General features: G+C 41.6%; 1 protein-coding gene and 1 long non-coding RNA gene across 2 annotated transcripts; one reads left to right on the forward strand and one right to left on the reverse strand.

The window, feature by feature from the left end:
- Positions 1–1489: 1489 nt before the first annotated feature.
- C1QTNF4 (C1q and TNF related 4) lies at positions 1490–24821 on the forward strand. The gene is made up of 2 exons (XM_088145633.1): positions 1490–2117; positions 23259–24821. The coding sequence occupies exon 2, from the start codon at positions 23261–23263 to the stop codon at positions 24380–24382; it is 1122 nt and encodes a 373-aa protein (XP_088001759.1). The 5' UTR covers positions 1490–2117; positions 23259–23260; the 3' UTR covers positions 24383–24821.
- Positions 2144–16376, reverse strand: LOC148214947 (uncharacterized). Its single transcript, XR_015797020.1, has 3 exons — positions 11812–16376; positions 5469–5516; positions 2144–3522 (listed from the first exon to the last, which is right to left on the reverse strand). It is a non-coding gene; the product is annotated as an uncharacterized LOC148214947 (long non-coding RNA).
- Positions 24822–24911: the final 90 nt, after the last annotated feature.

Consider the following 24911-nt stretch of genomic DNA (forward strand, 5'->3'; position numbering starts at 1 on the left):
GATCAGACTAAGAAACCAATGTCATATTTTAACAGCTATAATAACAGAATCTTGCAAGTGTGAATGTGCTTTCCCCTCCCTCACTTTATCTTTGTATGAACTAGGGAAGGGCTAGTTCAGATGTTTTCTCACATTATTTTCTTGGCCCAGGCTCAAGCCCCTCTTATCTGACTGTTGCCTTGGTAGCGTCTCTTCTTCCTGTCCTTCAGGGCCATTCCCTATTCCCTCTACACATACAAAGAGTTTTGCTGGAGGAGGCCACATGCCCATCTAGTCTAGCACTCTGGTCAACTAGATTCATTTGGGAGGCTGGACTGGAGGGCAATAGCTGCCTATGAGAAAGGAAATAGTAAACAGCCATCCATGATAGTAGCCAAAGACATCCTGATCCTTCATGAAACAGTCCGGTCCATGTTTAAAGCTATCCAAATTGACTGCCCTTACTACAACTGTTGGCACCAATTTCCACATTTTAACCATATGTTGTTGTTTTTTTAATCCTTCTTGTCGGTCCTGAATCCCCCCTACCCCCATTTAGTTTCAATAGATGGCTTCAAGTTCTAGTGGTATGAGAGAGGCAGGAAGACTCTTTCCATGTAATCTCTGCCACATATGTTTTATATACCTCAGTCATGTCTCCCATTATCATCCTCCTTTCCACATTAACAAGCACCAATTAAGTTAGACGTGATAGAATGCTTCTTATCTGGTTCAAAGCTTTCTTGATTAGCACTGCTAATCAAAGTGCAACATACCTATCTTGTTCACAGTAAGTTAAAAAAAAACTGCATTATGTTACTTATTCATTTTGCACAAGAAAAGTGTGTGGCACCACAGTTAGCAGAAAGCTTAGGACCAGGCAATATATAGTGCCATCACATCCAAGGCATTGGGGTATATGGAATGGTGCAAACTTGTTTTAGAGTGCACGATTCATTCACTGATGCATTTCTACCAGTTTTGGCCAGGACAGATACACTGCAATGTGAATAGCAGTGCTATGCGCATATAAATAGCTTAAGCTAGATGAGATAAGCTTAAACTAGATGAGATAAGCTTCATCACAACCAGAATGGTGTCCTGGATATGTAGGGTGGCTGGAAGATAATTATGGGATGCTACATCTCAGATTTGTGTTTAATTGTTTCACTATACATTGTAGAAAAGCAGTATTTTTTCTTATCGAGGATGAAGCACAAGCTCATCTATCTTTCTTTATTCAACAGTGTTTCCTGGGTCCACCGCAGTTGTTCACCAAAAGAGCTGCCTCTGCACAAGGTGGCACCTCAAATGTGCTGGTTCAAAGTGTCCTGTGGATGCAAGGGCAGCCACTGACAAGCACCAATATTAGTGCAGTGAGAAGAATTTGCCACATCACATTTCCACGGGGTTAAGCCACGAAGCGTGTGTGTTTGAGAGGCGGAGGGAGAGGTGAAAGCAATTCCAACTTCCCCGAAAATAAGCCTGCCGGTGGCCTGGCTCGTGGGAATTCTCCACCCGTGCTTCCTTTTATCACGGACAGCCGCTTTGTGGCTGGAGGAAAAAAATCAGGATAATGATCATCCATCCCCTGTGCATTTGAGAAGCAGAAAATCAGCTGGCGAAGCGTCCCCATCGCTGCACCTTCCGGCTAGAAAGAGCTGCACCTGTTGGATTTTTGCATAGATACGGTCTGCCGCAGAGGAGAAGGCAGAACCAAAGCGGGTTCCTGGCACCGCCAAAGGAGCCTCCCGTCCAAGGCTGACATCTCCAAGAAGTGTAACGTGTAGCCAGGTCCGCTCTGGAAGGCGCGCTCCCCGCCCCGCCGCCGTTCCACCTCCGCTCCCTCTCTGGGCAGGCTCCACCTTCGGTCACCGATCTTGCGCTGGAGCCCCGCGCGACTGCACTCCCTGCGCTCCCTGCGCCCATTCCCGCCCGCCCCTCACAGCGACAGCGCCTCCAAAACACTGGCAGTGCGGGAGAGGCGGCAGTAAGGGCTCCAGGTGGCGGTGGCAGTGGCGGTGGCGACAGCAGCAGCGGCAGCGGCGACGGCGACGGCAGCAGCAGCGGCGGCGGCAGCTCTTCAGCCGGCCCCCTCCAGTCTCTGTAGCGCGTGAAAACGACGCCTTCGGCAGCAGGTAGGCAAAACCGAGCCCCGCCGCAGCAGTGCCCAGGGGCCCCTGAGCCCAATGCCGGATCCTGAGCACGGAAAGAAACGGGAAGAAAAGGCAGCCTCCCCCGCTCCGGGTTCCTTTCCCGAGCTCTTCTTTTTTTTCACTTCTTTCTCCCCCTCACCCCCCACTCCCAATATAGTGGTCTCTTCCTCAGATGAATTATATGTAAAGTGTATGTGGAGGGTTGCATAGAACGTGGGGTTCTCATAAGCACGATCCTTCTAAGGGGAGGGGAGCATCCCATTATGGAGGAAAGAAAGGGGGGTTCCTGGGAAATCAGGGCAGATGGGATTACCGGTTTTGATGCATGATTTATTTTTATGGGGCTTTGTTCTGTATGAAACTGGGTCTAGATGAAGCCTGTGGATTTAAGCCCCATGCAGCATCCCGACATCTGAGCCAGAACAGAAGAAAGCAGGGGTCATTCTCTCTTTCTTTCTTATCATATCAGAATATCTCTGTCTGGTCTTTAGGTCAGGTTCATCTACACACCCCAAGGCCTTATAGATAACCCTTCCCCTGGTGTCCCCTTTGCACCCTCCTCTTTCTCATTCTTGTCTGCAAGCTGCCTGATCAAAATGTCAAAAAGAAAGGATGATTTAGAGTTATGCATCTCAAAGAGAGGGGTGGGGGTGGGGGGAGGAACCAGCTTCCCATATATATCTGGGAGGAAAGGTAGACATTGTGGGCTACCAATCATTTCAATAGAACTAAAGAGCCTTTCTTTAACATTGGAAGCATATCTTATATCTAAGATACTTGGCAACTCAAGAACCCCCAAACTATTGTCTGTAACACCAGCACTGGATACCACCTGTTCTTTAGCCTTTTCTGGCTGCCTTTTCTTGCATGGGGCTAGGATTTGTACCAGGAGACCCGTTGGACATCCTGGGGAATGATAGAATACTGAAGATATCTGGAGGGAGGAGGAGACATTTCAGCTCATTTGTGGCACAAGATTACCACATTCATTCCTGGAGCTAAAACCTAATCATCCAAAACATCAATTTTTCAAGCAGATAAGGAGCTGCAAAAGGTGATGTTTTTTACTGAATTCACCAGCATGCTATGTTTTTGCAAAAGGGGTGTCTTCTAATTAAAACGTTGGTCAAATACAGAATTATACGGTCATAGTTTTTGCCATGACCTCTTCCCCAGCTCCCTCAAAGTTCCTAGGAAGATGGGTCAGCTTCTTCTGGGGGTGGGGGTGGGGCAATTATCCAGCACTTTCTTTCTGAGTTTTTGCACAGCCAACTGATTAGGAAGTTGCGCTCTCACCTCTGTATTTATGCAGGAATTGAATGTGTTTTGCTTCAATTATTCATTTTGATGCTACAGCAATTTCTGGCAGCTTCTCTTCTCCTAGAATCTGATGTATAACAAGAGTCTTACATCTTCTGCTTTTTGAACATATCATCCCATTTAGCCACACAGCAACTGTCTTTGTTGCTGTGTTTATTGTGAGGGAAAGAAGGGCAAACAATAGCAAGAAAACAAACCTGGACCTGGATTGGTCCCTGGACTGCTCTGTATCTCACTATGAGGCTGTTCAAAAGCCACTCTTAAGTTTACCTTTGACATTCAAGGGGAAAGCAGAGGCAGGAGTCCTCAGGAATCAGTCCTTAGCATATATAACTTCTTATAATAATATTGAAAAAAAAAAGATCAAGAACCTCTCAGGACCAAGAACCTGGTCCTTTCCAACTCCAATATTTTCACATTTCATGAATCAGAATAACAAATTGGTATTTTAGAATTCAGAACATACTGCGTACTCTCATCAGTTATTTCATTCAGTTCCCTGAAATATAATCCATAAAATCTTGACTACATAATCATTAAACCAGTAATCGGTCACACTTCCTCATCCAGCATTCCTTTACCCTTTACCATTTGTTTCTATAATAATAGCATCCAGTTTTGGTAGCCTGAATTAATAGGTAACATAATCAGTAGATGCAGATCTACTCAACTTCTATGGTTCAGCCCATTTAGGTTTTGTGTCTTACCCCTTCCTGGTAAATAAAATGTGATGGAGTGGAAGGAAGGGGTGAGGGATGGAGATCAAAATTGGGAGAGATGAAGAACTAGAGCTGTCTCTGTCAAGGTGAATAATACTAAAACTGGACAAGTCATCCAAAATAGAACATCTGAAAAGCACTTCTATGTCGCCTTCTCTCTCTGACAGCAAAAATAGTCATAATAAATTAAGCAACTAATTGGTTTCTGTCTTTCGGTAACACTCAGAATCAGTTCTTTAAAGACAATGTCATGTTAAAACACATTGCAGTAATCTAAGCAGGTTGTGACAAGAACATAAGTCCTCATAGCAAGGTCCTTCACTCAGGATAGGGCTGCAGTTGATGCACTGGCTAAAGCTGGGCAAAGCCCTCCCCTGGCTGTAGCCTCCACCTGTTGTTCTAGCAGGATCCTGAGTCCAAATGGACCCCCCAAGTCATAGACTTGCACCTATCCATCAAGGGATCACTGGAGTAGACATAACCCTGATGAACAAACAGTAACTCCATCTTCCTAAGGTTCAATTTAAGCCTGTTCTCTCCCATCCGGACCCTCACAGCCTCCAGGCACTGGTACAAGATTTCAACAGCATCACCAGTCTAGCCTGAGATAGTTATACAAGGATCATCAGCTTATTGTTGGTACTAAAGCCCAAACCACTAGATTATCTCTTCTGGTGGCTTTGGGTAAATGCTAAATAGGGAGGGAGAAAGGTCTGAGCAGAGAAGGAGAGAGAAGGCCTACAAGAGAATAGACACTGGACTGATCTCTTCCTCCTCCAACTGGAACTACTACTACATCTACTAAGGATAGAGCAGAACTGCTACAACACAGTCCCCACAATCTCAATGCTGAAAGATAGCCCAGAAAGATACCATGGCTGATGATGAAGATGATGATGATGTTAAAAATAATAGCAGCAACAACCTGGCAAGAATATAACCATTGACCATATGTTTCCAGGTCTTTCTCTACTGCTTTAAGGGCTGCTCTGTGTCTATGTGAAAGCTGAGATTCTTAGGAAATTTCATATCCAAGAAGTTCTTTTCAAAACGGGGGGGGGGGGGGGGGGAATCCTTGCCCCAACTTTTTCTTTCTTTTTTTTTTAAATTTTTGCAGATATTTTAGCAATCAACACTAGAGTTCTATATTAAAGAACTCTATATTAGCTTTGTTGTACACCACCCAGAATCACTTGTTGTGAGATGGGCAGCTATATAAGATGGACAAATAAATAAATAACATCTCGTTCCAGTTTTCTCTGAGTGCAATATTCACAGTAAATTTAATATTTACCTTCCGTTGGTGTTCCCATTGTTGCATATCAATTGTCCTGTTTAAATTCTGCAAAAATGTAATCATATAATCTTTGACTTGTTCAATATCTGAAACATATTCAATAACAACTTAAAGCCCCAACAGATGTTCTGAATTGTGTGTTGTGTTTTTCAAATTGGGTCAAGTCTCTACATGTTCCACCTTGCTTTTGTAATTCCTTTTGAACTTTACTACTTATTTGGAGACATTGGAACCAATGAGGCGTTTCTGAGCGTTCCAAGAAGAGAGTCTCAAAAGATTTCTTTCTTTTTGTGAAAGATTAAATCTTACAATCTATATGAAATTATTATCTCTCAACTGATTTTTTTATACATTTACCTTCATGAAAATGAACAATACTGAAGCAAGAAGCTAAGCACCTTCTTCTATAATTAGCCCATATTTTAAATGCATTATTTATAATTGAGTAATAGCTTATAGCAGAGTTTCTCAACCTTATCACCTTTAAGATGTGTGGATTTCAACTCCCAGAATTCTCCAGCCAACATATCCACACATCTTAAGGTTGCTGAGGTTGAGAAACCCTAGCTTATAGACTCTTCTGTTTGTATCCAACCAAAAACATTTATGCAAGCCTTCTGAGAATCCTGCTTCTTAAATATAGGTATTCCAGACATAGCAGTATGACCCAATCTGCAATTCAAGTTAAACAACTGTCTTGAAAATCTAGTTTGAGAGTTATCTGGGATGGTCCAAGGATTCTTGTCCTGGGCGGGAGTTGGACTAGAAGACCTTCAAGGTCCCTTCCAGGACTACGATACTATTATTCTGTGTTATTTCATATTAGTGGCACTTAGTGCATTGGATAAGGCAGAACTTAAGTCATACCTACCATCTAATTCTTATGCTTCTTCTCCTAAATCAACTTTATAGGCATTGCACCATTATTTTCAATCCAAGAAGCTAAAATATGAACTCAGCATTGTGGTCCAGTTCTTTGTGAACTGAAACAGCCCCAGACAAATGGCATTTCATGTGTTATTATTTGATTTGAATTTAGCCAGTGCTGGAAATGTTCAGAACCTTCCCCACTATGGTGCCCACTGAATTGTTGGGACTACAATGTACATATTTCCCCACCAGTTGACTGTTGGCTGTATTAGCTGGAAAATCTCAGAGTTGCAGACCCACATTTAGCTGGAAGAAACCATGTTAGGGAAGTCTGTTCTGTATGAACCAAAGCTGACTTAACATCGCAAGCAGTAATTAGATTTTACCTGTTCTAATTAGTTTTTCACTTGTTTTACCTCTGCATTCTTGTATTATAATAATTACAAGAATGAAAAGGGGTACAACAAGGGGTATGGGTAAAAGCATTGCCCATGAAAGTATTCTACATCTGCTCAGTGATGTATTAGCACACCTACCAGATTTCACATTATTTGTGAATAGAGTTAGCATACCAATACTGCATTTGGCCAGGTTACTAATCACTGCCATGGTAAGAATGGGCCACCTACCAGGGAGCCGTATTTATAGGGTGAGTATGGAGAGTCCACATCAGCACAGACTTTACTCATGCCCACTCTCATATTTGGACCTGTTTCCTCTGCCTTCTAAATTTCCTGAGAAACTATACAGTTCACCAGATTCCCAACGGTTAAGCTCAGATTGCTCTGTTACGTGAATGAGAAGCATATTGCTGTCTAAAAGCTTGATCCTGTGGCTTGTTCTATAGCAGCCTATCCAAGTAAGGAAAGAAATAACCAGGAACATCCTCCTCCCATCTTACCCTCTAAAAGTGATTACTCCACTCAGGAGGCATGTGAAAGGACCACAGAAGGTAGTGGACACTCACTAAAGGCAATGATCCAGCTTTCTCATTCCTGCACTGTGTCCGTTTTAATTCCTGGCAGGGTAGCCCAAGGATCCTAATGCAGCACAACCTTGTCCCATTGGGGATCAAGATGCAAACCCCATAGCAGGATCAGAGGCATCATCGGCAAGACAAGTAAAACTCTTTCTATTAGCACAAGTCTGCAGGGTAGGAACTTGAAATGCCAACACTAGAGTCCTGAGATTTGCTTAATTAGTTAAACTTACCATGTACAAAATATTCATACTGTCCAGCACTTTTTTCTTTTTTACATTCAGCCACATAAAATATACTACTAAGAATGCCCCAGGCCTACCAATGTCTATGTTTTCTCAAGCCAGTTCCAACATTTTTACTGTCACACCTGCCTTGTGTAAGTTAATCCCCTTTGCGCTAATGAGTAAAGAACAAGAAAGAAAATTCTTGCTGTGTCTGATCAAAGGGTTGAGGCTTCCAGTAGGAATAACTCGGCCAGGAAAAGGAAATGATCACAATATTAAAGCATCTGAGAGATTTGCAAAGACATGCAGGGTGGGGCGGGGTGTTTTTTCACCTTCATCATTGTATTACACACATTCACACATACTTCTTAACACCACCAACAGCCTCAGGCCCTTGAGAAATGTGAGAACACCTTTTTCAGGTCACAACTGTTGATTAGGTCTCAGTGGGCAAACAGAGACCAGATGCTGCCTACAGGAAAATTGTTGGTTGAGCTTGGCATCCATGCAGCCTGGGCCAGCATTCCTAGATGAAAAGAGAGACTTACAATTCCCTTTCTCTTTGGGCTACCTAGTCCAGTTAGTAAGGATGATGGAGAAATGCATGAGGTTTGTATGTTCATATGAGTGTTCTTGTCCAGTTCTTGAACCCATGCAATTATGCTTGGAAATTGCCTCTTTGGATTTTGTGCTGCAGTTTCCCTGTAGATAGGGTTATAAATTCATGTACTAATAAGAGTAGCAAATGAAAATACATTATATTAATGAAAATTAGTTTTAAAAAGGACTGTCAAAACATCAGCATGAAAATGTATACCATTTCCTGTAAATTCTCAAACTGATACATAAATGGAACATGCTACATTTATGTCTGAAAAAATTAAAAACTGAAAAAAGTCTGAAATGGATCAATTTATCTATAAATATATATAAAGGCTATTGCTGTTACAAAATCATCAGAAAGACGATGCAGTTAAGGATAAATCATTCAATTAGTTTATTTTTATTCTTATAGAAAAAGAAACCAATCCGATAAATCATATAATTTTACCTATTTTGTATCTCTGGACTGAATCTGTGGCTAATCTGACCCCAATGATCCTGTGGAATTGACAGCTTAATTCCTAACTATATTCTGTTCTGTAGTATAGGGAATAATATAGGGGAGATGGTACAGTAAGTGAATTCATCAAAAAGGATGGTGGATTTGTACTACTGAGACCTGTATCTGAAATTTTCCAAAACCATAAATCTGTCTTAGAAAGGGACTTTTCTTGGAGTTAACTTACTGTTACAGTCTGGTTATTGGCACGAATTGAGTAAGAATTATAAAGCAAGCTGGACTGGTGCTATTCTTGAAGTGATAAATGTTAAATCATACAAAGGGGTAGCTTGATTTTCTCTAACTGGAAAAATTTATTTATTTTATTATTTTATTTATTTATTGGATTTCTCCCCCGCCCATCCCCCCGCTCATCTCCCCCCAAAATTACTAAGGGAGGGTGATGATTGACAACAGCATGAAGTTGAGAAGGTTCACTGGAAGGTTTGGAGAAAGAGGGAGCATTGTATGACACAGATAAGTTACTGAAGGATATACTTCAATCTAGAAAGTATATAATTTGTCTTTAGTCTGATGGTTTATCAGACAGCATAGGGGAAACATCTCTGGAGCAGGAGAAATTGTCTGCCAGTGTGTTAGTATCAACAAGACCTGTAAAGTTATTTAAATGTGAAAACCTCTGAATTTTGTGTCCCCAACCAAGACAGACTTCATGGTTGGGTATTGTGCCCTACACATTCTTTGTGCAAAGTCTTAAAAGACCAGGGAACATATGATTAACAACCACTTTCTGCACATTTATAAAATAAAAGCTGAACAAGGAACTTTTTAAAAAGGATTCTGGATAAACAGATTTTTAAAAAGTAATTTTTGCTAGTGAAAGGAAAGAGTTGATCTGTTCAACAGGTAGCCTGGTTTGGAATTTCTTGAGCTCATGTATGCCATTCAGTTTGCTATTATGTTTCATTGGGAAAAAGAAGCCGGAGAATCAAAGTTAATCTCTCTCTCATGAACGAAAAGCAAAATATGAAATGCTCTTCCCTCAGGGAGACTGTGTCAACAATCAAGAATTATCTTTACTGTCTAAATCAAAGTCTTGGCTTAGTAGAGCCATATTTCATAAGAGGAAGCAAAACTACATGAGGCTCATATGAAGATAATGGTGGCACAACATTATTGTTGAGAAGACCTTGCTGTGGTCCTCTGAGTAAACCTTGAAGACTGACTACTAAAAGGGGTGTCACTGGGAGAAACAGAAGTCAGTGAGAATAAGTGTGGTTTAGTGGGGACTGATCAATTTGGTATCATGAAGAGAATTCAAGCCTAACCATTTTTATTCATTCACCTATTTGGGTAATCCATTTAGTATAATGGTTAAAGCATCAGGCTAGAAACCAGGAGACCGTGAGTTCTAGTCCCACCTTAGGCACAAAGCCAGCTGGGTGACTTTGAGCCAGTCCCTTTCTCTCAGTCCTAGGAAGAAGGCAAGGGCAAACCACTTCCAAAAATCTTGCCAAGAGAAGTGCGTGGACCTGTCCAGGCAGTTAGCAGGAATCAATAATGACTTGAAGCAAACACATGCACGCACACACAGACACAAAACACCCAACCTACATTACAAAACTTTGACATGGAAACAAAATGCTTCCTGTTTAAAAAGCTTGATCACTGAAGCGTCATTACACTGTATTAGAATAAGGGCAGATAGAGACTAGGAAAATAATTGGTGTTTCTTTGTTGTATTTTGGAACAAGCATCTCAAAATATCAGATATTCTTATAACTTATTTTCCTGTTACAAACAGTTCCTGTTGAAACAAAACATCTAACCCAACAATAACAAAATGTGGGCTTTGAGATGTTGCTGTGGAATCTAATAACTTCTAAGATCTGGAAATCTCATTAGTGGAATAGGATGAGCAAGTTCCTATCTCACCATTTATATCACTCCAGTTGGGCTGCTCTTAGGTTCTTGAGAAAAAGGGAACATATAAATGTGATAAATAACATGAGTCACTTTAAGATAATGTTTTCTAGGAAGTATTCTCTAGGAAGATATAGAATCCTAAACAGTGCACAGATGCTACCAAGTTATTTGCCAAGCAATGCTGTAGTGCAGACCCAGGAAAATATGCCCGTTGGATTAAATTACATTGAATAGTTTTCACATAGTGCATTTTGGGTACTGTAGTCCTCATACCCTTTGAAAAATAGCATCTGGGGAAAGACGATGTTATGGAAACAGCACAGGAAGAAAGAGTTAACAATCTGTATCTCACTCTTAATACCTGATGAAATTAATAACCCCCACCATAACTATATTTCATTATTTTAAAAAAGGAGCCACAAAATCCAAACTAATTTCACCTTGAATGGCCTTATCAGTTCTGAGAGTATTTGGAGAAGACAGAATTGCTTATACAGTGGTACCTCGGGTTACGAATTTAATCCGTTCCGTGACTCTGGTCACAACCCAATTTGTTCGCAACCCAAAGCAAATTTTCCCATAAGGTTCAATGTAATTACCATTAATCCATTCTGGCGTCCGCGGACCACGCGTCAAGGGCGGAAAAACGGCCGCAGACCACGCAGCAGGGCGGAAAAACGGCCGCGGACCGTGCGGCAGAGCAGAAAAACGGCCGCGGACCATGTGGCACGGGCGGAAAAATGGCCGCGGACCATGTGGCACAAGCGGAAAATGGCCGTGGACCATGTGTCACGGCGGAAAATGGCCGCGGATCTGGTTCGTACCCCGAGGCGGAGTTCACAAACCGAGGTAAATTTTTGCGGCTGGAGCTGGTCGCAACCCGAAAAGTTTGTAAGCAGAGGCGTTCGTAACCCGAGGTACCACTGTACTGCAAGCATTGAAATTTAAATCTATACAGAGGATTCAGCCAGTCCCAGTGGTGATTGTGAGTAGGCTAGACCCAGTGGACTGGTGAGATCACTGTCCTAATTTTCATCCCTTATGCTAAACATCTGTACCTCTTGGCAGAGAGACGTTGCACAAACACACACAAACACACATCTCTATTATTCACTAAGCAACCATTTGATCTGGATGCAGTCATAACAGCATTTAGAATTCAGGAAAAAGTTCTGTTATTGAACAGAAGAGGTCAGTCCAATTATGAGACTATCATTTCTGTAACTATGTTTGCTGGTCTTCAGGGCAAAGAAATAAGACTTGGTTAATACTTACCCTTTATAATGACAAACAAGTGAAACCTGCAACCAAATTGTGGAGTATACAATGCCCCAATATCTTCAGGAGACCAGCAATAGCATTTCATTTTTCTTCTCTTCTATCCTCTCCATCCTCTATCCACCAAGGGAGTCTGCAGGGTATGTTTAAAAAAAAAAAATCAAGATGGCACCCACAATGGTGTGATTGAAGCTTCACCCATTTTTTATGTCTGTTGTGGACACCCTGCTACCCACCTTGCTCTTCATTTCTCACTCTTTCCACCTGTGTACTCAATCACTGACCTGCTTCAACAAGGTTTCTGCCCTGAATTCCTTCCCACTCCAAGTTCTATTTGTCTGTCTTAGCTGAAGTCTGCTAATATCTCTTTGTTATGTTATTTGGGCTATATAGAGACCTGCATTTGAATACTTGAGATAGTGATTAGTGATAATAATTGGCCTTGTGGATATAATTTGAGTTATCAATTAAAGCAATACATGAAACCTGATATATTTTGTCAGTCAAACATTCCTAGTAACTTTACCAACCTGTCCTCCTCACATGGGAGGTTTGGAGAGTTGTAGATCTAATACAGCTACAGAAGGACAGGTTTGGGAATGCTAGGAGTTATAGTCACAGTACACCTGGCCTTGACATTCAATGGTGAACAGCTCATGAGAAGAATTATGCTAGCCAAATGCTCCTATCTACAGAAATGGGAAAGAATGATGTATTTCTCCCTGCAGTGCCCTGCAAAAATCTTCTCCAGAACTTCCTATTGTGGAACTATATGGAAATGTCTGGAATTGCAGGAGGCTACAAGGAGAGAGGGAATTGTCCAAAAAGTTATCTTCCCACATTTTACTAACAGGATTTCTCTGCTGAATCTGAAACCTCCCATGATCAGAAGGAAGCTTCTATTAATGGAATCTGAAGCCTGAACCCAACCCTGGTTGAAGCTCACCATCAGTGATACCATAACTATGTATTGGGCTATAGAACGGGAACTTAAGTCATCTAATTCCCACATATTATTCCTTGACGTTTGTCATGTCTTTGGCACAACTACAAATTAGAAAATGTTTGCCCCCTAATAAGACATAGCAAAGGCAAAGGAAGTGTGATGGTTCTCTTCAAACAGCTTGTTGCTCTGAGTGCTGTAAAATCCTGAAGAGATTTAACAAAGAGAAAACTCCCTGAGTACAGAGAGAGTTTTATTTTGTTCAGATTCCTTTTGAATTCTCATAAGAGAGATAAGTCATTCCTTTGCTAGCATTAGCATTTCCCATCAGATAAATAATGTTCTGGGAGAGCTAAAGATCATCCGGTACCAGAACGAACAGCTGAGAATTTCTGCCGCGATTAAGCACTGAGAAAATTTCTAATATTAAGAGAGAGTCTCTCTGGGGCCAGAAAGCTGCTGAGCAACTGCTGGAATAATTTGTACTGAGTGCAGAAAACAAGCTGAAGTTAAGGCGTGAGACTTCAGTCCTTCAGACTACTCATTGTGGATTTGCTCATTCAGCTGTGGCATATTAACCTTGAAATCCCATGTGATTTATTATTATAATGCATACATGGTATGGATTACTCCTGCTTTGAGACTTTTCAGCAAAATTATGAGAAGCCTCTCCAACACAAAGCATTGTGCTATGGTGCTATATAGATTAGTGACATATGGTCATTGGCTTCTGATGAAGTGATATTTAGACCACAAAATCTTATGCCATAATAAATTAATTAATCTTCAGAGTTTATGTTCGTGGCTAACCTTCTGGAAATAGTCAGTGGATACAGGTAGTCCTCAGGTTATGACAGCAGTTGGGACCGGAACTGCAGTCACTAAGGGATGCAGTTATAAAGCACAACGTTATGTGACTGCATCGCTTAGCAATGGCAATCCTGGCAGTCCCAGTTGCCATCATAACCCCAGGATCATGCAGGTCGTTAAGTGAGGACCTCACATGATTGCAACATGGGAAGAGGCAGGAGTCTCAGGCAAGCAGGCTGGCGGGTGAGAGCTATGGAGGGGTGGGTGCCAGGGAGCACAGCAGACACTAAGGAGCACAGGTGGGCAGGTGGCACTGCCCCTCAGGGAAGGGAAGGGGCTGTGGCCACAAGTACTCCATGTCACACACCACTGCCAGCCTGAGTGATCCTCATGCCAGGCAGCAAGGTAGGGATGTTTCTGCGGTGCCCTCCCCCCCACATGTGGCCAGGAAGCTTGGCAGTGACTCCTGGCAGCTACTCAGCCAAGGACTTCCCACACAGGAGGGTGGCTGGAGGAGGTGGGAGTGGTGAGGGGTGGGGGCGCCCTGCACAGCATGGGCGACAAAGCCTCCACACCATAAGGCTTGAGGCCTGCTGGTGTCAGCAAGCCCAGTAGAGAGGAGGCAGGCAAAGAAGACAAAGGTCAGCTGGAGGTGGCAGCGGGGGGTGGTGGTGGTGGTGGTTAGTCGTAAATGCCTGAATTTTGATCATGTGACCATGGGGGCACTGCAATATCCAGAACGTTGAGGACTGATCATAAGTCCATTTTTTCAGTGCCATTGTAACTTTGAACAGTTGCTGAATGAACGGATGTAACCTGAGGACTACCTGTATACATCCCAATTCATGTACCTCTCAAACCATGTTAGCTGTTACTGTTTTCAGGTTCTCCTTAAATCAGAAGGAACGTGATAGTACTTTTTCCAGCCAACAAATTTAATTAAAAGGCATAACTATTTATGAGGTACAGCTCACTCATCAGATGCCTGGAGTAATATCAAAACTTTTAACCTCTCAGGGCACTCTATTACAGATCTCAGAGTGACCATTTTGGAAAAATGAAACTTTTACAGCACAGTGGAGCAAGAGATTGCTGAACTGGCATACATCAAAAGGCTTCAGGCTAACTGAAAAGGTCTCAACAAACACAATGAGGTTTTAACACATTGCAACTGTTAATTGATAAGGTACTGGTAATCTCTCTCCCATGTATCCTGCGTCTGCATAGCTGACCCATCTTCTCCCTTGCCTCCCCCCACCTCATCCCAATTTAAATCCTACATCAGTTTAGTCAGTGCATGCATCTGATGAAGTGAGCTGCAGTTCACAAATGTGTATTCCTTTTAATGAAATCTGTTAATCTAAAAAGGTGCTACTAGGCTCCTTCTGATTTTTGGCTACCAAGGACTAAACACAGCTCTCCTACAATGTCTGATTGGCCTTAAGTGAAGGACAAATCATTCTGATTTTTAAGGCAAAGGGGAATAGCGTGAGACAGGTTCACAAGAAGTTTCTCATGTCTTTAGTAAGGGCCCCAGAGCCTATTTCAACTGCACAACTCAGTTTTAGCAGCACTGTTTCTAACCACTTTAGGCATGGAATATAAAAAGCAGGCAGGCAGGCAGGAAGGGGGAAAGGAGACAGGTAACCTGGCCTGTTAGAATGTTATGCTGGTATGATGCTGGATGTCATAGTTTTAAATAATGGGCGTTGCATTTTATTTTTGTTTATTATTTAATTTAATCAATTTAGGCACTGCCTGATTCCAGAACAACTCTGGGAGGCTCACAACGTAACAAATAGAATAGAATACAATATGAATAAGGAAAAAACAGAAAGAAGATCAATGGAGGGCAAGTAAAAGAATTGAGAAGAACATGGCAAATCTGACCAAAAACACAGAAAATGTACTGACACACCCTGCAAGCTTAGTCCAGGACCTGGGAGAAAACCCAGGTCTTTAAGGCCCTCTGCAGTGCCATGAGGGTGGGAGCCTCCTTGATTTTAGGGAACCTCATTCTATAGGTCAGGCACTGTAACAGAGAAGGCACACTTCCTGGGTCTCAAAAGATGACACCATTTAATTGAAGTAGACCAATCCTCCTGTCTATGAAAGCATCATCTGGCAGGACCCAGGAAGACAGGCTTTTCTGCTGTGACACCCACCCTTTGGAACATCATCATTCCCCCAGAACCTAGATTGGCTCCGACGCTCCTGGCGTTTAGGGAGGCCCTGAATATGTGGCTCTGCCGCCATGCGGTAGAGAGCTCTTACAATGGCTATGCTGAGCTGATGTAAGAATAGATTCTGTCACTGATTATGATTATTTTTGTTTTAAAACGATTACTGATGGTTTTATATGTTTGTATTTTGGTTTTTTAACTTGCTTTTGTTGGATTGTTGTTTTTACCCGTTGTGAGCTGCCCAGAGTTGCTTAGATGAGATGGGCAGCCATACAAATCAAATAAATAATACTAATATTAATACTAAAACTAACACTGATACAGGACTTTATAGGTCATAACCAGCAACTTGAACCGCACTTGGAAGCAAACTGGCAACTAGTACAACTTGTGGAGCAGGGATGTCATATTTGTCTGTCTGTCTGTCTGTCCATCCATCCATCCGTCCATCCATCCATCCATCCATCCATCCAATTTATATGCCCGCCCATCTCAACAAGTCACTCTGGGTGGCAAACAAAGTTAAAATAAAATAAAACAATTATAAATATTACAAAAGTTAAAATACACAGTGGCTGAACAACATCAACCAAAATCACTAGCATAACCAAGAAGCGGGTCCCTGTACACCCTTGGAGCCCCAGGCCTAGGCCCAGAACCAGGTCTTCACGGCCTTATGAAAAGCCAGCAGGGTTGGGACCTTCCTGATCTCCAGAGGTAGACTGTAGAATCAAGGCATGCCCACCACTGCCTATGCCGCTGCATTCTGGACCAGTTGAAGCTTCCAAGTGCACTTCAGGGGCAGCCCATGTAGAGCTGTGGCTATCCAAAAGGCCTCCTGATCCATGAGAGGGCACAACTGGTATACCAGATGAAGCTCTGAAAAGGCCCTCTTGGCCACAGCTGCCACCTGCTCATCAAACAGAAGCTGTAAGTCCAAGAAAACCCACCAATTGTGCACCACCCTTGAATAGCCATTGCAGGTGAGATCCCAAAGAAGGAATGAACTACAGATGCCAGGATTATAGTAAAATACAAAGCTTTATTAACCATAGTAATATTAATAAAAGGAATATACTTACACGGGGAGCTCTTGTCCAGACAGCGGTGGAAAAGACAATTCATCATGACATGTCTGTAGTTATGGGTAGGATTGACCTGGAGATGGTTCCTCCTTATCCAGGCCTGCACAGCTCCAGGTACTGGAATATGGCTTCAACAGCCTCATTCAGTTGGGTTCGGTTCAAAAGATACAATTGGGTACCATCAGCATACTGGTGAAACCAAGCCCCAAAATGGTGGATGACCTCACCCAGTGGTTTCATGTAGATGTTGAACAGGAGGGGAGAGAGAGTTGAATCCTGCAGCATCCCACAAAGAAGGGCCTAGGGAGCAACCTTTTGTCTTCAACTAACACTGATTGGATCCAGGCCTGAAGGAAGGGAGGGAGGGAGGGAGGGAACCACTGTAAAACAGTGCCCGCAATGCTCAACCCCTGGAGCCAGTCCAGAAGGATACCATGGTCAATTGGTTGAGAGAAGACTTTCTATTTTCACGGGAGTTTTATGTTATATGGACTAGAGTATACAAGGGATGTTGTAATTGCTATGTTGTAGTCCCTGTAAGCCACTGAGTTCTTTGATTGCAGCAGGGTACAAGTCCCAGGAACAAGCAAATAACCAAATTAATAAATAGTCCAAATTCTCTTCTGAACTATTTAAAATCCTCACCCAAAGTACTTCAGCAAATGTGCCTTCATTTAAACTATGAGTAGCAGAGTTAGTTCTAGGATTTGGAGAAAACATTGACCCCTCAACGGAGCTTTTAAATTGGGAAGCATTTAAGGATGTGCAGACCTTAACAATCTCTTATCATGTCCATAATCTTCCCTGGTATTTATGTGAACTGATTGCTAGGTCATGCTGGTAACATCTGAAATCAGGAGGGCAGTGAAGCAGTGGTCAAAATGTGTCAAGAAATGCGTGCTGCTGAATATACTTTGGCTGAAACCAAAAATGCCCTTCAGCTTCTAGATGGGGTTGAACCAGTAGAACTGACTATTAATCCCATCCACTACCGTCCTGCATGCCCTCTCCATACACCTTCTGGATCGTTCATGGGATGTGCCTTGGGAATGAGGGAGAGTGACTGGAAATACTGTTGACGGAGCAGAAGTCTGATCAGATGATACTGGATACTGGATCATCATTGTTCTTACAGAAAATATAGATGTAAAAAGTAGCCTAATGTTCACCTCCTTTTGGATTTAAGGAGTGGGCCTGGTTGCATTGTGGAAGCATCCTTGGACATCCTTAGATCACTTTCTTGTCATTCCCAGCCTATGCAGAGATAAAGCCATAGCATCTCTCTTGAGTTTCAGGGAAGTCTTGCCATCACAATCTCTGAATGCACAGGGGAACTTCAGCCAAATGAACTATTACAGATTTTTCAGAAAGAGGAAAGCAGTTGGGAAAAAAAATGGTTGCTTTTCATAAAATAGGAATTCATCCTAGGTTTTGCTCAGGTAAACATCATTTTTCAAATCACTTTTAACTCCATTACACATGAGTTGGTTGGATCCAAAGGTGTTCTCCAATCCAGTATTAATGTCTAAAGTGAAGAAAATGATCTTGGCATACCATCCTTTACTGTATGTTTTTCTCAAGTGGATCTACTATGTTTTATTCATTATTTACTTCATTTATAGCTTGCTCTTTCATACAGTGATTCCCAAGGCTGGGCAACCTTTTATTTCAATAGTTCCCAGTATAGATCATTTGCTGTGTGAAAGAAAACAAGGATTGCCCTGAGACTGCCAATAGAGATGTGATCTAGACTAGTGTTTCTCAATCTTGGCAGCTTTAAGATGTGTGGACTTCAAGTCCCAATTATGTTGGCCGGGGAATTCTGGGAGTTGAAGTCTACACATCTAAAAGTTGCCAGGGTAGAGAAACGCTGATCAAAATAACCTTTTTACAGATGGAAAGTACTTCTACTTGCTCAAGAACCCCACCCCTACCCCCCACCCTGCTATTACAGCAATCCTCTCAATCCTATAACCAGGCTAAAGGACCAGAAATCTTCAAGAGACCTTTTCCAAGGAGCAGACATAGGAAGAGTGAGGAGATGAGTAAAGCACGCTCCTTACTGGAGTCTTGTTTATTTTTCTTTGGATTCAGCCCTTTGAATTCTTTATTTAGAAAGTTTTAAATCTCATTCAGTTTATGTTACATTTAACCGTCTTGTTTCTTTGCTTCACAAGAAGAAAAACAATATCCAAATATGTAGCTTTTGGTGAAGGTACATTTTACTTTCTCTTTAAGCACAGAGAGGGTTGAGAACCAAGACAAAGGCACCCAAATTCAGGGTGACCTAGTTTTCTGTCAATCATTTATATCTCCTGTAAAATGGACTCCAGCACTTACAATGCAGGCTTAGGTCTACCTGTATTTTAGATCTTGTCCATCTCAAAACAATCAAAACCATGAGCCTATGGTACTTATGGTCTGGAGGCTAGGGTTCTTCATGATGATTGTACAGGATCTTCTTGTAGAAATTGACTTAAATTTTTGTTTGTAACATTTTTAAAATATTGTAACAAAGAAATGTAATCCTCACAAAGGGAAAATCTGAAACTTACATCCATATAAAACCATACTCGAGCTATGTCACCGAACTGGCTTTATGTAATACAGTGAAATCTTGATCTACTAGTTTGATATGACAGGCTTTGCTTGCAACTTACCAAATTTCCATGGCAAGTCACTTGTGTGATGATGTTATTTTTTTCCCCATAAGGTAAATTTAGAAATCAGTTTGACATCTGATTAATTTGTGGCATATATTGTTTTCTGTTTTCTTTTTTTTTTTAATGTTGTAAAAAATACGTTGCTTGTTTTCTTTGTTAAGTTGGATAGCTGTATTTTTTGTGGTCTTTCATATATTTCTTTTCCTGGGTTTATCTGTTTACTTTTTGTATTTTATATTTTTTCTATTTCTTTCTGTAAAACTTTTGAAGATAAATACAATTTTTAAAAACTTTTATATAACAGACTTTGCATAAAGCTTAACCAAATTTCCATGGTAAGTCACTTGAATGGTAACATAATGACAGAAATGATGCAAATTGCATCATTTGTTTCAATTTATGTCATTTATGTAGTGACTTCATTATGGGGGGGGGCTCTGCTCACAGTCGCTTATGCTCTAGTCCCCTCCTGATTGGACTACTGTAATGCACTCTACATGAGGCTGCCTTTGAAGAGTATCCAGAAGCTTCAGCTGGTGCAAAATGCAGCAGCTCAGACAGTTATGTGTGCCTCTAGAACAGCAAACATTACACCTCTGCTCCGCAAGCTTCGTTGGTTGCCAGTCTGCTTCCAGGTCCAATTCAAGGTGCTGGTTTTGACCTTTAAAGCCTTTCATGGCATGGATCTGGGTTATTTAAGGGACCACCCCAATTATATCTTCGCATCCCATCAGATCCGGCAGAAGAGGCATACTATGGGTCCCATCTGCTAGGGAGCTATACTTGGAGGGGCCCAGGAGGCGGGCCTTCTCTGCCGTGGCACCCACCTTATGGAACATCCTCTGCCCCAAAAAAGTGAGGCTGGCTCCATCCCTGTTGATTTTCTGGAAGTCCCTCAAAACCTGATTATGCCATCAGGCCTGGGGGCCCCAGGGGACTGTCGAGGTACTGAGGTGGTCCATTGTAGTTGACGTCTGCTGCCCTCTCTTAGCCTCTAATTGCAATTTTTAATTTTTTTCTGAATAATAATTGTTTTTTGTATGTTAACTGTTTTATGGTTTTATTGTATGCTGCCCAGAGTCACTTTTTTGTGAGACAGGCAGCCATATAAATTTGATGAATGAATGAATGACTAAATAAATAAATTAATTAATGCAAATGATCTGATTTTCATAATGACATAATCATACAAGTGACAAAAATTACCACAATGATGTCCTATCATATTAAATGGATGTTTGTGAATAATGGCCCTCCCCCCCATTTAGTCCATTACATCAAGGCTTTACTGTAATAACTGACAAAGGCATTGCAGAAAACTAGAAAGAACGTGTAGTCATAATGAGATTTGTAGAATTTGGCTTAGCCATTATGGTTCATAAACCATGACTTATGCCTTGAAATGGTCCATGAAGCCATCCTTTAAAGAAACAGTGGCTAAAATTAGGTCGTTGCTTAGTACCATGGGTGAGCCAATTTGATTAATTGAAGGACTGTGTTCAAGCAACAGGATATAATTAATGGAAAATAATGTATCTGTGGAAAATTCTGATATAAACTAAACCACTAGGCAATTTCATTCCAGGGTTGAGTTTCTCCCCAAACCTAGATAGCCAGTTAAGTTAATTAACGGCCTGTTCTCAGTATCCAGTTACAAGCCACTTGTAAAGGCACAGCCTTTAGTAACCATTGTGGGGGGGGGGGTTTTCTTTTAAAATGGAAAGGAACAGGAGAGGATAAAAACACCACATTATGATATACCTTATGTGGTGTTTAAGTTACCCAGAAATTGATTTTGATGCCCTGCAGTAATTTCAGAAAATGAGTATCTAGTTCCCAAACTGATACTTTCATAACTATCATATCTCAAGCAATCTTTGGTCAATATGTACTGCTAAGCCCCTCACAGATATAATGGCAGATATACAGAGTTGTTTAAAATCAGTTATGAGCTTTACCTTGACTAGTTAAGAGCACTGCAAAGTTCAGGGTGTTTTTCAGTCAAAAACCTTCATTCTGAGAGTGACTAATGAGATTATTTGCCATCTGTGAATGGCAGCAGCCCAAGAAGGTGGCTTAGAAAGCTGGGCAAGCTAGTAAGGATGGAGATTCATTTTTCTTCCTTTATTATACTCCCCCTTCCCTGAGATCAAAAATAGAAATGTGTGGTAGGAATCAGGCTGCACTGGTTTCCCATAAGAAAACCTACAGCTCTGAGTTTCTCTCAAGTCTGGTAGAGAACAAGAATCTGTTGGAGAGTATTGTCCTTCAGTGAGCCATCATATACACCATTTATCAAAGAAATACTGTCACCCTCCAGTGAACACCTCCCAAAGAAACCGAACCTGAATAAGTAGTATTACCTCTGAATTTCTCTCTGCTTAGATGTAGGGTGAGTGCATATGGCAGTAGCATGTCTGCAATACCATCTTTCTGCCTAAGACATTCTTCGGCTCCAGTGAAACAGTCTTCTGAATTTGTAGACTGTCGTTGGCAATAGGCCAGCTTTGAAGTGACAGGGAGAGACAGAGAGGGCAGACAAGAGATCCCAGCTACCAGGCTTTCCGACTGAGTGATGTTTTAATGAGCGTGGGAGAGGAAGGACAGTGAACAGAGCTTCATGTCTTTGCAATGACTGACAGGCTTGTTCTCAGATTGAAAATGACCATGGATCATGTTTTGGCTCTTGCCATTAGAATCATAAATACTGGAGCAGGAAAAATACATTAAGTGTTATTTTCTCCTGGGTCCAGCCATTGTGATTCGCTGCAATCATAGAGCTTGGATCTATTACTTTGATATGTTCTGCTTTATGATAGGAATATTTTCCCTTTGTATTCTTACACACACACCCACAGAGACACAGACACATAGACACACACATACACAAAAACACCTTTTATCAGATTTCTCCAAATCACCCCTACAGTTATTGCTGGCAATGAGATGGCCTCTTTTAGGCCAACATGGTGGTGGTTGGGGGGAGGCAAAAAGTGGAAATTTCAGTTTTGTACTCTTCTTTAATCTTGCCAATATAATAGGACAAAGAATCAGTGTCTGAATATTCAAGCTGTTTGGCTAGATGATCTTAAGAGCTTTTGCTTAGACAGCTAAAGGACATGGAATCTCATATTTTTAAAAACAATGATAATAGTAACAATGACAACACACAGCTCTTAATAATGGCTGAAAACTGAAACACAGGGAGATTATAAAGTAAGTTAGATGGGGGGAAAAGAATTAAGAATGTTTTTAAAAGCTAAACTTTAAGACTCAGTTGGGTTACTGCAGCAACAGAATTTTGTTACAAAATCAGTATTCAAAATGCTTGTCTGAAGACACCTTGTCAATAGCTAAGCTCAGACCTAATTTCCTCTCCCCAAACTAACCCTGGCTAAAAATTGCATTTGAATGAAGGCAAATGGTTTAGCCATTCTGTGTTCCTGCAGATCAACAGGCATTCCTGCAGGTTTGAATATTAACAGTGACAGTTATGCTGAAAGAACCCTATATTCAGATACACCCTTTGACTTTCTGTCTTCTGCATGTTTACTCAGTATTATATCCTATTGCATTTTCAGTATAAAATGCTTATTTCTATTGTGCTTCCAGTCAAGAGCTGGTATCAGATATAGCAGTGTCTGGGTTTCAAATGTCATCTGTTGGCTATACAAAAGTAGGTGCAATTTTAAGGCTACTCTCAGCTCGAAAGGCAGTTTTTAAATACATTGATTAAATTGTCTCCCCGCTTTTTTTTTAGATATGATGACCCAACAGAAAGCTCAAATTTCCTTTGGCCTTCTCTTCCAACTGGCCTGCTCCTTTGTGTATGGCTTCCCTGCTGATTCTGGGACTGAATTCCGGTCTGCCTTCTCTGTTGCTAGGACCAGCAGCATGGAAGGAAGCACTGAGATGGTGATCACCTTTGATAAAGTCTATGTAAACATAGGGGATGACTTTGACCCCAAAGCTGGACTATTTCGATGTCGTATCCCTGGAGCCTATTACTTTTCCTTCACTGTTGGAAAGTACCCTAAGAAAAATTTATCAGTCATGCTAATGAGAAACAAGAATGAAGTGCAGGCAATTGTATATGATGAACATCACCGCAAAGAGCGAAAAGTGGCCAGCCAAAGTGCCATGCTGCAGTTGGACTATGGTGACACTGTGTGGCTGCGTTTACACGGGGATCCAAAGTATGCCCTGTATAGCAATGTGGGCCCCTATACAACTTTCAATGGGTATCTCATTTATCCAGACACCTCTAGCTATTTCCAAAATACAGTAGGATCCCCAGAAGTAGGAAAAGAACCTTCACGGCCTCCCTCTCATGTCATTCAGCAGCTTTCCATCAACCAAAACCAAGTCTCAGAAAGACTCCTGCTTTCTGATGAACCAGTTAGACCACAGGATCCTCGCTCTGCATTTTCAGCTGCCCGTTCTGAAAGCCTCCTAGGATCGGATGAAAAGCAAACCCAGCATGAGCCAATCACATTTGACACAGAGTTTGTGAATATTGGGAATGACTTCAATTTTTCAAATGGCATCTTTACATGTCGTGTTCCAGGTGCCTACTATTTCTCATTTACCATTGGTAAGATGCCTTTCAAAACAATGTCAGTAAAACTGATGAAGAACCACAATGAAGTTCAGGCTATGATCTATGATGATAACCACTCCAAAAGGCGTGAGATGCAGAGTCAGAGCATTATGCTTCCTCTGCAATCTGGTGACACTGTCTGGCTCTACAGTCACCAGCATGATGGCTATGGTGCCTATAGCAATCATGGCAAATACATAACCTTCACTGGCTTCCTTGTCTATCCAGAGACTAAGACAAAAACCCCTTCAGATTCCAACATGTCTCCAGGGTCAAATCTCTAAATGTGCATACATAATAGGCATAAGAGCAGTCAAGATGCAACAGACTCTTGTGCAGGTCCTGGACAAATGTCACTCTTCATATGACAAGATACAAGCATGCTATTATACGTCCAGTACATTCCTTATGGACATGTTCCTTGTGTTTCCTGCCTGCAGAGCCATTGTTGTTTCTCTCATTCATCCATATGTTTTGTGTTTTGTTCATTATTACTGTTAGATTTAAGCCTAAAGCATGAGACAGTTTGGGGTGTAAAAAGAATAGGGGGAGTTAAATGAGATATGCAAAAAGGAAATTTGCAGAAATGCTGGAAAGGGTTTTAAAAGGCTCCCTCTACAGTACATTTGAGAATTGGTAACATTCTGTTCAACTGCTGACAAGCATCACAAGAGAGGGACAGATGTAATGGAACACCAAATGCAATAAAAGCCTGAAACAAAAAGGACTCTGTGTATTTGTACATTTGATGTGGCAATATCCAAACCTTTCCATTCATGAAAAAGCATCCCAAGCTTGAAAAGTGTAGTATGT

This window comes from Python bivittatus, unplaced genomic scaffold (assembly GCF_059951505.1).
Source record: "Python bivittatus isolate LINGU-HERP-01145 unplaced genomic scaffold, Pbiv_v1 ctg000480_np1212, whole genome shotgun sequence".
Classification (NCBI taxonomy): domain Eukaryota; kingdom Metazoa; phylum Chordata; class Lepidosauria; order Squamata; family Pythonidae; genus Python; species Python bivittatus.

Excerpts from the sequence above, each read along its gene's own strand:
- C1QTNF4 (XM_088145633.1), top strand. The coding sequence starts at position 23,261 with ATGATGACCCAACAGAAAGCTCAAATTTCCTTTGGCCTTCTCTTCCAA.